The 14185-nt window shown below is 39.6% G+C and overlaps 1 protein-coding gene across 1 annotated transcript in view; it reads right to left on the bottom strand.

Moving 5' to 3' along the window:
- The window catches only part of LOC110498006 (macoilin-2), a 28839-nt gene extending 23360 nt beyond the window's left edge, over nucleotides 1-5479 (bottom strand). Inside the window, exons 1-3 of the mRNA XM_021574534.2 lie at nucleotides 5198-5479; nucleotides 1073-1214; nucleotides 114-240 (exon numbers count right to left, since the gene is read on the bottom strand). Of these exons, the coding sequence (XP_021430209.2) occupies nucleotides 114-240; nucleotides 1073-1214; nucleotides 5198-5277 (349 nt within the window). The 5' untranslated portion in view covers nucleotides 5278-5479. The remainder of the gene's footprint in view (nucleotides 1-113; nucleotides 241-1072; nucleotides 1215-5197) is intronic.
- Between the last annotated feature and the right edge of the window lie 8706 nt (nucleotides 5480-14185).

Below are 14185 nucleotides of genomic sequence, written 5' to 3' on the forward strand. Positions count from 1 at the left end.
TCCTGTGAACCTCCTGTCACTACTCCCATTTCTTTACAGCTAGGCTTAAATAGTTCAATACAGTGACCATAGTCTTTATACCCACACACTAATTCACTAAGAAGAAGGCTTACCTGTGTGCCACACGTACTGCACCCACACATAGGTACTGGCAGCGAAGAACAGCCATTGTACTGGGATGAAGAGCAGGCATATGGTGTCAGAGGTAAACGCCACACACACAAAGAACACTGAGAATGCCTAGAAGAGAGGAGATGTGAGGGGGGTAAGTAGGAGATCTGCCAAAAAGCAGAAAAATACATTGCTACCAACAATGAGAGATGTGGGTCACATATTATCCACATCAACATGTATTGCTTGATGATTAAATCACAAGTTAAATACAACAAATCTGACATCAATGCCTCCACTTGAATTGACTACGCTACTTAAAAAAAAAAAAAATGTACAAAAAAAGTCAGCCGAGCCCTCCCGCTAGAATGAACAACATGCATCTTCAAGTGATCTATTGACAGGACAGGCACCTGTCAGTCAAAGTGAGCGATGACAGGGAAACCTTGCTGGTTTGACAGTCTGCTGTCTCTCTCGCCTCCCGGTACCTGGGTGTTTTGTGTTGTGCACTCTGTGGTTGCAGTCAAATTTCTTTACACGGAGGGAGAGAGAATGACACTCCATCGTCTATGTGAGTCAATTTGCACGTCCCATATAAAATGTGGTAATGATGAGTGAAATCCCCTTAGACTATTGTTTTCTGGCACATTCATAAAATTTTCTTTCACTTGTTTCATATGTGGCCACAAAGTTCTGGCGTATAGGCTTACTGTGATTTGATTGACAAACAGCAAGCTTTTTCTACTTTGCTAGCTACTCCATGTGCTTGTGAAAAACACTGGTTGGGGTAGCAGGGGGTGGAAAAACAAGGCAGCGCTAGAGAAGGGCTTGGGCTAGATGGAGCTTCTGGAGAACAACATAGGCCTGCTCTTTAAACCACAAATCTAGTTAAATAAAAGGTTAACTAAATAAAACAAATAAAGATCAGTCAGGCCCACCCAGGAGACAGCCAGACACTCACCAGCCCCTGGTATCTGAAGGAGTCGTACACACTTCTGATGAAGAGCCAGAAAGGCCACAGGTACTCAAATCTGAACTCGAGCACAAAGTCTGCCAACAGCACCAGAGCCCACACCACAAGGAACTTCAGGTACAGGAAGGTACTGGATATATATATATATATATATGAGAGAGAGAGAGAGAGAGACATTTATGAGTTTGTGTGTCCAACACCACAACCATTTTTCAATAAGATTGTATTGTGTCAAGGTGTGGGCTTTAAAAAGCACCTGATCAAAAACTCAAGGATTAGCTACTCCACCTCTAACCTATTCCCAGATGTCAACTACCTTAAGCGCCTACTGACGATAGTATTTTCTGGCTGGGGGAGTTTTGCTAAGAGCCCCGACACACATTCTGAACATTAAGATGCAGTGCTTGTGGTATGGTTTCAAAAAAATTATGAACATATCTTTCATATCAGCAATTACTACACACCTTTTAATGCAGTTAGTATTCAAGGCTTGACATTCAGGTAAATTTGCCAGTGGCACACCAGCCCAATACAAAGAGAAAACTACTGGTCAAAATGAGAAAATTACTGGTCAGGGCCAAGATCACAGGAAAGCAAGTCATGCACGCAGAATTTCAATCATGGGTGACTTCATGTTTCATTTGCAGTCTGGGAAAGTATCAATAGCCAACCATACAATCTGATATTTAAACTGATTTTGGTTTTATAAAATGTTTCTATACAATCTCAATGATGACAATAGCCTTAACATATGAAATGGTTTCAAATGTAATATTCCCCTCCAGAAATGAGCCCAATAACATTCATGAAAAGTAAAATGTTTAGGTAGTGTACATGCTTCATATTGTAAGCCTGTGTGCTATTTTAGCATTAAGCATCATCAACTGTATCCTGATGCAGCATCGTGGCTAGACTGGCTACATGGCTGAAGCATGGGGTTGCTCATCTGCATTGTTTACCCCAATAGTTGAATCATTATCTAGAGCAGACTAAATATTATCTTGTTGCTTGTTTAATCTCCTAAATAAAAACTCCCACTAGCCTAATAAAAATTGTAGATTTTTTTGACCGTTTATAAATAACGTAATTGTGTGAATATAGGTCTACCATTTATACACTCCAATGGCCATGAGGTGCTTCAGCTGTAACGTTTTTTGTCATGCCAGACACTCATTATAAAACGCCACCAATTTACCAAAAAATGTATGTTGAGAAAAAAAATCTAACAGCACCGGAATACTGGGATCTCGCTCTTTTCAATAATTGCCATCAAAATGGTTGCCTTTTCTCCAAGATTGCATTTATTAATGTTGTGAAGTGACTGGTTTTATTAGAACACATTTATTTCCACGGAGAGCAGGAGTTGCACAGTCTTGCCAGCTGACAGTTCATATTCCGCTGATAAATAACAAATTTGGGAATTAATGTGTTTTTTTAAACAATTATAGACTTCAGAATAGCATTATTACAATGACAAATGAAGTGTAAATAATTGTCATGTCTTGACAAGCAAGCAGCTACACTGAACAAAAAAAAATAACAAGTATTGGTCCCATGTCCCATGTTTCATGAGCTGATATAAAAGATCCCAGAAATGTTCCATATGCACAGTGTATTTCTTAGATTTTGAGCACAAATTTGTTTACATCCTTGTTAGTGAGCATTTCTGCTTTGTCAAGATGATCCATCCACCTGACATGGGTGGCATATCAAGAAGCTGATTAAACAGAAATATTGTTACAATAGTTTACCTTGTGCTGGGGGACAATAAAAGGCCACTAAAATGTGCAGTTCTCTCACACAACGCCACAGATGTCTCAAGTTGAAGGCGCATGCAATTGGCATACTGACTGCAGGAATGTCCATCAGAGCTGTTGTCAGAGAATAGAATGTTCAATGTAATTTTAGAGAATTATGCAGTTCACACGCATCCAACCGTGGGCGAAATTAACTGCTGACTACCCTACGGAGAAGGGTTTGAGAGCTATTCCACCTCAACAGATTACTAGCTGCAGGTGTCACATGGAGCTTGCTGTCACAGGTAGAAACAGGGCAGATGCATGCAGACTAAGCTTTTTTATGTAACTAGTGTAGGCCTAAATTATCATTTGTAGCCTACAATTTAAGACACGGGAATTGAACGTAAGAAGCTTTTAAATTAGGTAGTCTTATTTAGATGCATGTTGACATTTCTGCTGGCTGAATTACAGTGTGTTCAATTCTGAATGATAGGGTGCAATAAAGACAAAGTTATTTTGACCAACTGAGTTTGCAAATAAGCTGGAAGAGGGGTGGTTTACTGCTACAAACATCCTTTTCATATGCAGACCCAAACCACTAACTTAGTTTGTTTTTTATACCTGCTTTTTGTATATTTGAAAGGAGTACGGGGTAGAACATGGAAAAATAAGCCACCTAAAGTCTTTGTCATGATTCTTGCATTTTCACAGACCCTGTAACCAAAATACAGGTATCGGGTTGGCGTGAATGGTTCTCTTTTTTTTGCAGGTAAATTCATTAACACAGGGGTGTCAAATTTATTCCACGGAGGGCGGAGTGTCAACATATGTTTTTTCCCTTTCAATTAAGACCTAGACAACCAGGTGAGGGGTGTTCCTTATTAATTATTGACCTTAATTCATCAAGTACAAGGGTGGAGTGAAAACCCAGACACCTCCCTAATTTGAATTGCAAACAACCCCCTAGCGAACTAAACTCCACGGTGAAGGAAGTTTCTGATGGACTTAAACTAAATGGAGCAGAGACCAGACTTTGTGGAATCTAGCTCCGATTACATTGATTCGCCCAAGGTCAATATTTCAAGAAATGTAAATCATGAAAACTCCTACCTTGTACCTATGTTTGTTTGTCCTCTGTTGTGTACCCTTTTTCTCTCCTATAAACGTTCAAATACAACTACCGAAATGAATTTGACTCGTGACAAAATTAAGGAAATTAGGTGGGAGTATTTGGCAAGGCCATTTTCTTGCCTGCCCCTTCTAATTTCCTTAATTTTGTCACGAGTCAAATTATTTCGGTAGTTGTATTTGATTAAAAGTTTAAATCAAATAACGGGGGGATTATGGCAGGCAAGAAAATGGCTGGCCGAAATACTCTCCCCTTCTAATTTCCTTAATTTTGTGAGTCAAATACTTTGTGGCACACAGACCTTCCCAGGTAGTAGTAGCCTGCCTAGCTCACAAACTAGCATCAGGGCGCCCACTCCGACAAGGTTAATTGTCCCACACGGTGACTGATATCATTGACGTGACGTGCAAATGAGCGATAGAAAACCGGTCGCGCAAATGTCGTCATTCTGAATTATGAAAAAATAAAAATTGTGCGGGCGCCCCGTGCCGCCCCCGGCGGTTGCCCATGTAGCCTTTACCTAAATCCGCCGATTAACGTGTATAGAAAACGTTTGGATTTCAACAAACAAAGGCACGCAACAAGACAACAAACTTAGGTGGGCGTTTCATTATATATATTTAAGTATTTATCCAATCAGAGAACTCGATTCCAAAGCCTGGCCTCTGATCCACTCAGTTGGTGAAGTTCATCAAACTTCCTTCACCACGGAGTTTAGTTCGCTAACACCCTTCCCAATTTGCCAGTTTCCCACTTACGTATAAAAAGGTTATACCTGCAAATAAGGAGCTGTTTAAAAATGTTGATTACCCTTTTCATAGGTAACATAACAGCTCCTGTCTGAAATGGGTATAACTGTTCCATACCCCAGCTAGGGGGCTGTCTTAGTAGGGTGAATTTAGCTAGTTACTGCAGACAATATGGGAATACATAGTTAATTGAAGCAGGGGTGTTTAAAACAGCCCCAGGCTATGGCTTGGGGCCTATCAATTGGTAGTAGCCTAACGTTACTCCAAATATAATTTACACCTCTCCATTTAGCTATGCTAATCTGCCCACAAATATACTAGTTACCTACTTGATATCTAGCCAATTTCACTTGACTGCGAGTGTCAGTGACATTTTACATTTAGGAGAGACACAGTAGCTAGCTAACTAGATACTCGCACACAACTCAGCCAAGCAATGAAGGAGTCTTACAAACCCCCTTACGGACGTGAGAACCCATCGCTTTGCTTCATATACCTGCCGTATATGCCCTCGGTGATTCGGTTCCGTTTTAACGGCCGTCGGAGTTTGCTGCAGTCCGCATTGCGCCGCTTCATCCTCCTCTCCTTCGCTTTAGTTTTTGATTTCCTACTGTAATCTTATCCAGTTTTCTTGCATGAGAAGACAAATACAATAAATTAGGTCCCTGTGAAATATCGCTGTAATTATTTTTCATAAACATAAATAAAACTCTCTTTAAGAACCTCCTCTTTTCTCCCAGCGCAAGCTTGCGCTATAATTTACGTCTGTCAGGTTATGAAACAGACGATTTATCAAATCACTTTATTTGCCAACGCCTCTTATTTTGATTTAGGCAAAGATGAGCCATTTATATTGCTTGTGCCTACCAAAGACGAGCGAACAAGGAGGGGCCGTGTTCGATGAGGATTAAAACTGTAATGTATCAAGGGTAAATTGTGACTGACTGACTGATCAACAAATAATGAGTAGTTATTTATAATAAAATGTTTCTTGTAGATCAGTCAGTCGGCCGTCGTCTGTATTGTCGGCTGCAACGTCGAACAAGCCCAGGGTGTTCTATTAACCTGAGCAGCTGTGCATGTGTGTTGTGAACAACATTTAGCGTGAGCAACAATAGTGGAATTGGCATGAAAACATGCCACAATTGTACTAGGTAATGCTAAACCAGGTTGGGAATGTTATTATATAAATTCAACAAAGATCATTAGGCCTATCAGTTGAAATCGCATTGTGGATGTATTTATATGCAGAATTGCATTGGGGGCATGCGTACAGCCTGACCTATGGATGGGGTATCGGCCTACTCAGTGACACCCACAGAACACAATTCTAAGGACTTTACACACATATTAGCACTATAGTTCTTATTGCAGGATTTTGACTCTGGGAAATCACCATCCCAGTCTATTGTGTGCATTAGACATTCAAAGTGCACTGTACAGCCTAACCAATTTATTGTGCACCAGTGGCGGTCGGAGACGTTTATTACAGCATATTGGATGACTGTCATTCATATTCCATTCATCCAGTTTGGTATAACAGCGATAGGTTTAGGCTACTACGTGATACTCAAATTTTCACTATACCCATCATGAAGTTGCTACAACCTAGCCTACAACGTGGGTGCACACAGGTCGAGAGAACATTTTGAGGTGACAGACTGACACATGGACAGACAGTGGCACATTACATTTCACCTTGAAACCGTTTGCTTCTATTTAAGAAATGTTTTTAAACAGAATCAATGGATGGTGTAACAATACATCCAGTCACTACAAAGATACAGGCGTCTTCCTAACTCAGTTGCCGGAGAGTAAGGAAACGGGGAGTTCTCCATGAGGCCAATGGTGATTTGAAACAGTTACAAAGTTGTATGGCTGTGATAGGAGAAAACTGAGGATGGTACCACTCTCCATATTTTCAAGCATAGTGGTGGCTGCATCATGTTATGGGTATGCTTGTAATCATTAAGGACGGGGGAGTTCTTCAGGATAAAAAATAAACAGAATGGAGCTAAGCATAGGCAAAATCCTAGAGGAAAACCTGGTTCAGTCTGCTTTCCGACAGAAACTGGGAGATTAATTCCCCTTTCAGCAGGACAGTAACCTAAAAAGCAAGGACAAATCTACACTAGTTTCTTACCAAGAAGACAGTGAATATTTCTGATTGGCCGAGTTACAGGTTTAACTTAAATCTGCTTGAAAATCTATGGCAAGAGTTGAAAACGGCTGTCTAGCAATGATCAACAACCAATTTGACAGAGCTTGAATAATTTTGAAAAGAATAATGGGCAAATATTGTACAAACAAGGTGTGCAAAGCTCTTAGACTTACCCAGAAAGACTCACAGCTGTAATCGTTGCCAAATGTTATTCTAACATGTATTGACTCAGGGGTGTGAATAGTTATGTAAATTAGATATTTATGTATTTCATTTTAAATGCATTTGCAAACATTTCTAAGAACATGTTTTCATTTTGTCATTATGGGGTATTGTGTGTAGCTGGGTGAGAAATAAAATCTGTTTAATCCATTTCGAATTCAGGCTGTAACACAACAGAATGTGGAATAAGTCTAGGGGTATGACTACTTTCTGAAGGCACTGTATGTATAAAGTGACTGATAGTAAACAGTAGCAGCCGCGTATATGAGTAGTCAAAAAAGGGTCTATACAGATAGTTAAATAGTTAACCAAATATCTATCTGGACTAACTAATTATCAGTCTTATGTTTTGGGGGTAGAAGCTATTTAGGGTGCTGTTTGTTCCAGACTTCCAGACGTTCCAGCATTATTACCGCTTGCCATGCGGTAGCAGAGAGAACAGTCCATGACTTGGGTGTCTGGAGGTCCTGGATGGCAGAGAGCTTGGCCCCAGTGATGTACTGGGCCATACGCATTACCCTCTGTAGTGCCAAGCAACTGCCATACCAAGCGGTAATGCAACCAGTCAAGATGCTCTCAATGGTGCAGCTGTAGAATATTGATCTTTTACCAAATCTTCTGTATACCACCACTACCTTGTCACAACAAAATGGATTGTCTCAAATGCATTAAGAAGATAATAAATTCCACAAATTAACTTCATCATGTGAGTACCATATGATGCTGGTTGAGAAAATGCCAAGAGTGTGGAAAGCTGTCATCAAGGCAATGGGTGGCTACTTTGAAGATTCTAAAATACAAATACAAACACTTTTTTGGTTACTACATGATTCCAAATGTGTTATTTCGTAGTTTTGATGTCTTCATTATTATTGTACAATGTATAAAATAGTAAAATTAAAGAAAAACCCTGGAATGAGTAGGTGTGTTCAAACTTTTGACTGGCACTGTATGTAAATGTTATATTTCATTTTTTTGTATTTTTAATACATTTGCAGAAATGTCTAAAAACGTATTTTATCTTTGTCATTATGGGGTATTGTGTGTAGATTGATGAGGGGAAAAAATTATTTAATCTATTTTAGAATAAGGCTGTAGCATAACAAAATGTGGAGAAAGTCAATGGGTCTGATTACTTTCCGAATGCACTGTACATTGTTCGAGTTGACAGAAAACAATCTCTCATTCCTTTGTCACAAAATGTATTAATGCTTTGCCCTGAAATGACTGGTTTGGAAAACAAACATACATACACTGAAGAAAAATATAAACACAATGTTTCATGAGCTGAAATTAAAGATCCCAGAAATATTCCATACGCACAAAAAGCTTATTTCTCTCAAATTTTGTGCACACATTTGTTACATACCTGTTAGTGAGCATTTCTCCTTTGCCAAGATAATCCATCCATCTGACAGTTGTGACATATCAAGAAGTGGATTAAACAGCATTATCATTACAAAGGTACACCTTGTGCTGGGGACAATAAAAGGCCACTGTAAAATCTGCAATTTTCTCACACAACACAATGCCACAGATGTCTCAAGTTTTGAGGGAGTGTGCAATTGGCATGTTGCCAGATAGTTGAGTTCTCTACCATAAGCCGCCTCGCAACAGGAGACCACATATATGTAATTGTGTGGGGAACGATTTTCTGATGTCAACATTGTGATCAGAGTGCCCCATTGTGGCGATGGGGTAATGGTATGGGCAGGCATAAGCTACAGACAATGAACACACAATTACATTTTATCGATGACAATTTGGGTGCACAGAGATACTGTGATGAGATCCTGAGGCCCATTGTCGTGCCATTCATCCGCCACCATAACCTCATGTTTCAGAATGATAATGCACAGCCCCATGTCACATAGTCACAGACTGTTCTCTCTGCTACCGCATGGCAAGCGGTACCGGAGCGCCAAGTCTAGGTCCAAGAGGCTTCTAAACAGCTTCTAACCCCAAGCCATAAGACTCCTGAACATCTAGTCAAATGGCTACCCAGGCTATTTGCATTGACTCCGCACATTGACTCTGTACCGGCACACCCCTGTAAATATTGTCTTTTTTTTTATACTGCTGCTCTTTAATTACTTGTTGCTTTTATCTCTTACTCTTATCCGTATTTTTTTAAACTGCAATGTTGGTTAGGGGCTCATAAGTAAGCATTTCACCTGTTGTATTCGGCACGTGACTAATAAAATTTGATTTGATCTGTATGTTTGGGAAGCTCTGGATCGATGTGTTTCATAGCATGTTCCATTTCCCGCCAATATCCAGCAACTTCACACAGCCATTGAAGAGGTTAGTGGGACAACATTTCACCGGCTACAATCAACAGCTTGATAAACACGATGCGAAGGAGATGTGTCAAACTGCATGAGGCAAATGTTGGTCACACTAGGAACTGACTGGTTTTCTGATCCACACGCCTACCTTTTTTTTAAAGGTATCTGTGTCCAACAGATGCATATCTGTATTCCCAGTCATGTGAAATCGATAGATTAGGGTCTCATTTATTTATTTTAACCGACTGATTTCCTTATCAGAACTGTAACTCAGTAAAATCTTTGAAAATTGCATGTTGCGTTTATATTTTGTTCAGTATAGACACTTCAACTGCCGCCATCTGACTGTTTTTAAAAAAAATATTTAGGGCATCAATGCCAGAATTCATAATCAAGGACAATATCCATCACAACTTTATTGAATGCCTAGCATTACACAGCAAGGTATTTTTGCAACCAGTACATAGTACCCTTGATCTCCATTTTGTATTGCTGTAAAAGGAGTCCATTATTCCACAAGGTAATGTTTTTACTCACTCTCTGCTCCATGTCAATTGCTATGGCTACCCAATGTGATGACCTGACATTGTTACTACGCCTAACTCAGAATGCCACCAACTGAACTTTGCTATGTGTTGAACTCTTGAGAATTGTGTTCTGTGGGTGTCACTGAGTAGGCCGATACCCCATTTCATGGGTGCACAATCCATAGGTTTGGCTGTACACTGCATATAAGTATGCCCCCAATGCAATTCTGAAGATACATCCAGTGTGATTTCAACAGATTTGTAAGTTTTCGGATAAATGAACTAATAATTGTCTTTTGTTGAATTTATATAACAACATTCCACCCTTGTTTAGCATGATCTAGTCCAATTGTGGAATGTTTCCACTAATTGTATCGGTTTTCTTTTTTTTGAAGCTAACTGCCAATTCCACTATTGTTGCTTACTCTGTTGTTCACAAAACACTGGTAGCTGCGGTGCACACCGTTCTATGGCCCGTGGCCCATTACGTGAACTGGCAAAAGCAGGGAGGAGAGCCCTTCTCAAATGAACAGCAGTAGGCTACTGTTTCTTTCAAGATGACTGGTGCCGCATATAAAACATCTGGGAACAGTGATCTCAGACTCTGAAATCTTCAGTGCGTTCAAGACAACTGGGAGACAAGATGGCGCCGATAGACATGGCAGCTATGTTTCTGGCTCCTAAGCAACTTTGCAGTATTTTGTTTTTTTTGTGTTATTTCTTACATTATTAGCTCAGAACGTTTTTTTTGCATTAGTACATACAGCATAACTTTTGGATTTTGACCCCCAAAAATCTGGGAACTGATTAAACAGCATTATAATTACAAAGGTACACCTTGTGCTGGGGACAATAAAAGGCCACTCTAAAATGTGCAGTTTTGTCACACAACACAGTGCCACAGATGTCTCAAATTTTGAGGGAGCATGCAATTGCCATGCTGACTGAAGGAATGTCCACCAGAACTGTTCCCAGATAATTTAATGTTAATTTCTCTACCATAAGCCGCGTTTGTCATTTTAGATAATTTGGCAGTATGTCCAGCCCGCCTCTTAAACGCAGACCTCGTGTAACCAAGCCAGCCCAGGACCTACACATCCGGCTTCTTCACCTGCGGGATCGCCTGAAACCAGCCACCTGGACAGCTGATGAAACTGAGGACTATTTACAGTGCCTTGCGAAAGTATTCGGCCCCCTTGAACTTTGCGACCTTTTGCCACATTTCAGGCTTCAAACATAAAGATATAAAACTGTATTTTTTGTGAAGAATCATCAACAAGTGGGACACAATCATGAAGTGGAACGACATTTATTGGATATTTCAAACTTTTTTAACAAATCAAAAACTGAAAAATTGGGCGTGCAAAATTATTCAGCCCCTTTAAGTTAATACTTTGTAGCGCCACCTTTTGCTGCGATTACAGCTGTAAGTCGCTTGGGGTATGTCTCTATCAGTTTTGCACATCGAGAGACTGAAATGTTTTCCCATTCCTCCTTGCAAAACAGCTCGAGCTCAGTGAGGTTGGATGGAGAGCATTTGTGAACAGCAGTTTTCAATTCTTTCCACAGATTCTCGATTGGATTCAGGTCTGGACTTTGACTTGGCCATTCTAACACCTGGATATGTTTATTTTTGAACCATTCCATTGTAGATTTTGCTTTATGTTTTCGATCATTGTCTTGTTGGAAGACAAATCTCCGTCCCAGTCTCAGGTCTTTTGCAGACTCCATCAGGATTTCTTCCAGAATGGTCCTGTACTTGGCTCCATCCATCTTCCCATCAATTTTAACCATCTTCCCTGTCCCTGCTGAAGAAAAGCAGGCCCAAACCATGATGCTGCCACCACCATGTTTGACAGTGGGGATGGTGTGTTCAGCTATGTTGCTTTTACGCCAAACATAACGTTTTGCATTGTTGCCAAAAAGTTCAATTTTGGTTTCATCTGACCAGAGCACCTTCTTCCACATGTTTGGTGTGTCTCCCAGGTGGCTTGTGGCAAACTTTAAACAACACTTTTTATGGATATCTTTAAGAAATGGCTTTCTTCTTGCCACTCTTCCATAAAGGCCAGATTTGTGCAATATACGACTGATTGTTGTCCTATGGACAGAGTCTCCCACCTCAGCTGTAGATCTCTGCAGTTCATCCAGAGTGATCATGGGCCTCTTGGCTGCATCTCTGATCAGTCTTCTCCTTGTATGAGCTGAAAGTTTAGAGGGACAGCCAGGTCTTGGTAGAGTTGCAGTGGTCTGATACTCCTTCCATTTCAATATTATCGCTTGCACAGTGCTCCTTGGGATGTTTAAAGCTTGGGAAATCTTTTTGTATCCAAATCCGGCTTTAAACTTCTTCACAACAGTATCTCGGACCTGCCTGGTGTGTTCCTTGTTCTTCATGACGCTCTCTGCGCTTTTAACGGACCTCTGAGACTATCACAGTGCAGGTGCATTTATACGGAGACTTGATTACACACAGGTGGATTGTATTTATCATCATTAGTCATTTAGGTCAACATTGGATCATCCAGAGATCCTCACTGAACTTCTGGAGAGAGTTTGCTGCACTGAAAGTAAAGGGGCTGAATAATTTTGCTCGCCCAATTTTTCAGTTTTTGATTTGTTAAAAAAGTTTGAAATATCCAATAAATGTCGTTCCACTTCATGATTGTGTCCCACTTGTTGTTGATTCTTCACAAAAAAATACAGTTTTATATCTTTATGTTTGAAGCCTGAAATGTGGCAAAAGGTCGCAAAGTTCAAGGGGGCCGAATACTTTCGCAAGGCACTGTATATCTGTAATAAACCCTCTTTGTGGGGAAAAACGAATTCCCATGGCTGTGCCCCTGCACAATTTTATTTATTTATTTATTTAAATTGACTGATTTCATTATAGGAATTGTAGCTCTGTAAAATCATTGAAATTGTTGCATGTTGCACTTATATGTTTGTTCAGTATAATAAAAACTGTATTTACATGTTGCTTATGAGTGTATTTCACACTACTTTTGGATTATAATTGGATTTTAAGGCTTGTTTGAATGCCCTGCTTCATTTAATGTTCGTGTCATCATAGCAAATCAACTGCATTATACTAAAACACTTCAACTTCAACCAGTAAAATGTCTCTTTGGCTAGCTTTGCAGTGGTGTAAAAAGTACCCAATTGTCACACTTGAGTAAAAGTAAAGATACCTTAATAGAAAATGACTCAAGTAAAAGTGAAAGTCATCAAGTAAAATACAAATGTCAAATTCCTTATATTAAGCAAACCAGACAATACAATTTTCAGACATAATTTACAAACAATGCATTTGTGTTTAGTGAGTCCCCCGGATAAGAGGCAATAGAGTAGAATGACAAGGGATGTTCTCTTGATATGTGTGTGAATTGGACCATTTTCCTGTCCTGCTAAGCATTCAAAATGTAACGAGTACTTTTGGGTGTCAGGGACAATGTATGGCTTAAAAAGTACATTATTTTCTTTAGGAATGTAGTTAAGTCAAAAAAAGTCCAAAATATAAATAGTAAAGTAAAGATACCCCAAAAAAACGACTCTAGTACTTCAAAGTATTTTTACTTAAGTACTTTACACCACTGAGCTTCTGCTACAGCCTATGTCAATGAGCATTAGCATTCTAGCTAGCAACTGCTGCATCCAAAATAGTTATTTTGCAAATGACAGCCAAATATAATCTTAGCGACTGTTCAAGCAATAATCAAAACATCATTGTAAGCGTATGAGAACCTAAAAAAATTGTTTTTTTTGGAAGTAATATTGTAGTAATGCTGAATGTGTGCAGATGGTGATGGCTTTCTTATTGCGAGAGTCGCGCCATCTGTGCATGACGTTAGGATAAATTATATATTATTCAGACGCAACCACTCACCCTGGAGCAATTTGCACAACCTGTGCACGGGTTTTCAAAACATTTAATAATCCAGATCAAAATTATTGTTGTGTTAATATCTGAGTCAAAGGCCAATACACATGCTATGGGTGCTAAATATGTTGCCTATGTTGAGTATCTAGCTCCTTAATTAGGACAAAAGCCACATTACATAGGGTTTATATATGAAACGTTTTTGATAAATGTAGGCTACAGTAGGCTCCTGCAGACGATTTTCTACCGGGATTATGCCTACTAGCATATTTTTTCACTTTCAAATGCGGTTTAAAGTAAACTGATATTATTTATCTAAAATGAAAACACCATGTCTTCAAAACCGAACCAATGTGTAACGGCATCTACTCTACGTGCACATCGATACAAAATAGAGATTGCCCAA

Source organism: Oncorhynchus mykiss, chromosome 19 (assembly GCF_013265735.2).
Source record: "Oncorhynchus mykiss isolate Arlee chromosome 19, USDA_OmykA_1.1, whole genome shotgun sequence".
Classification (NCBI taxonomy): Eukaryota; Metazoa; Chordata; class Actinopteri; order Salmoniformes; family Salmonidae; genus Oncorhynchus; species Oncorhynchus mykiss.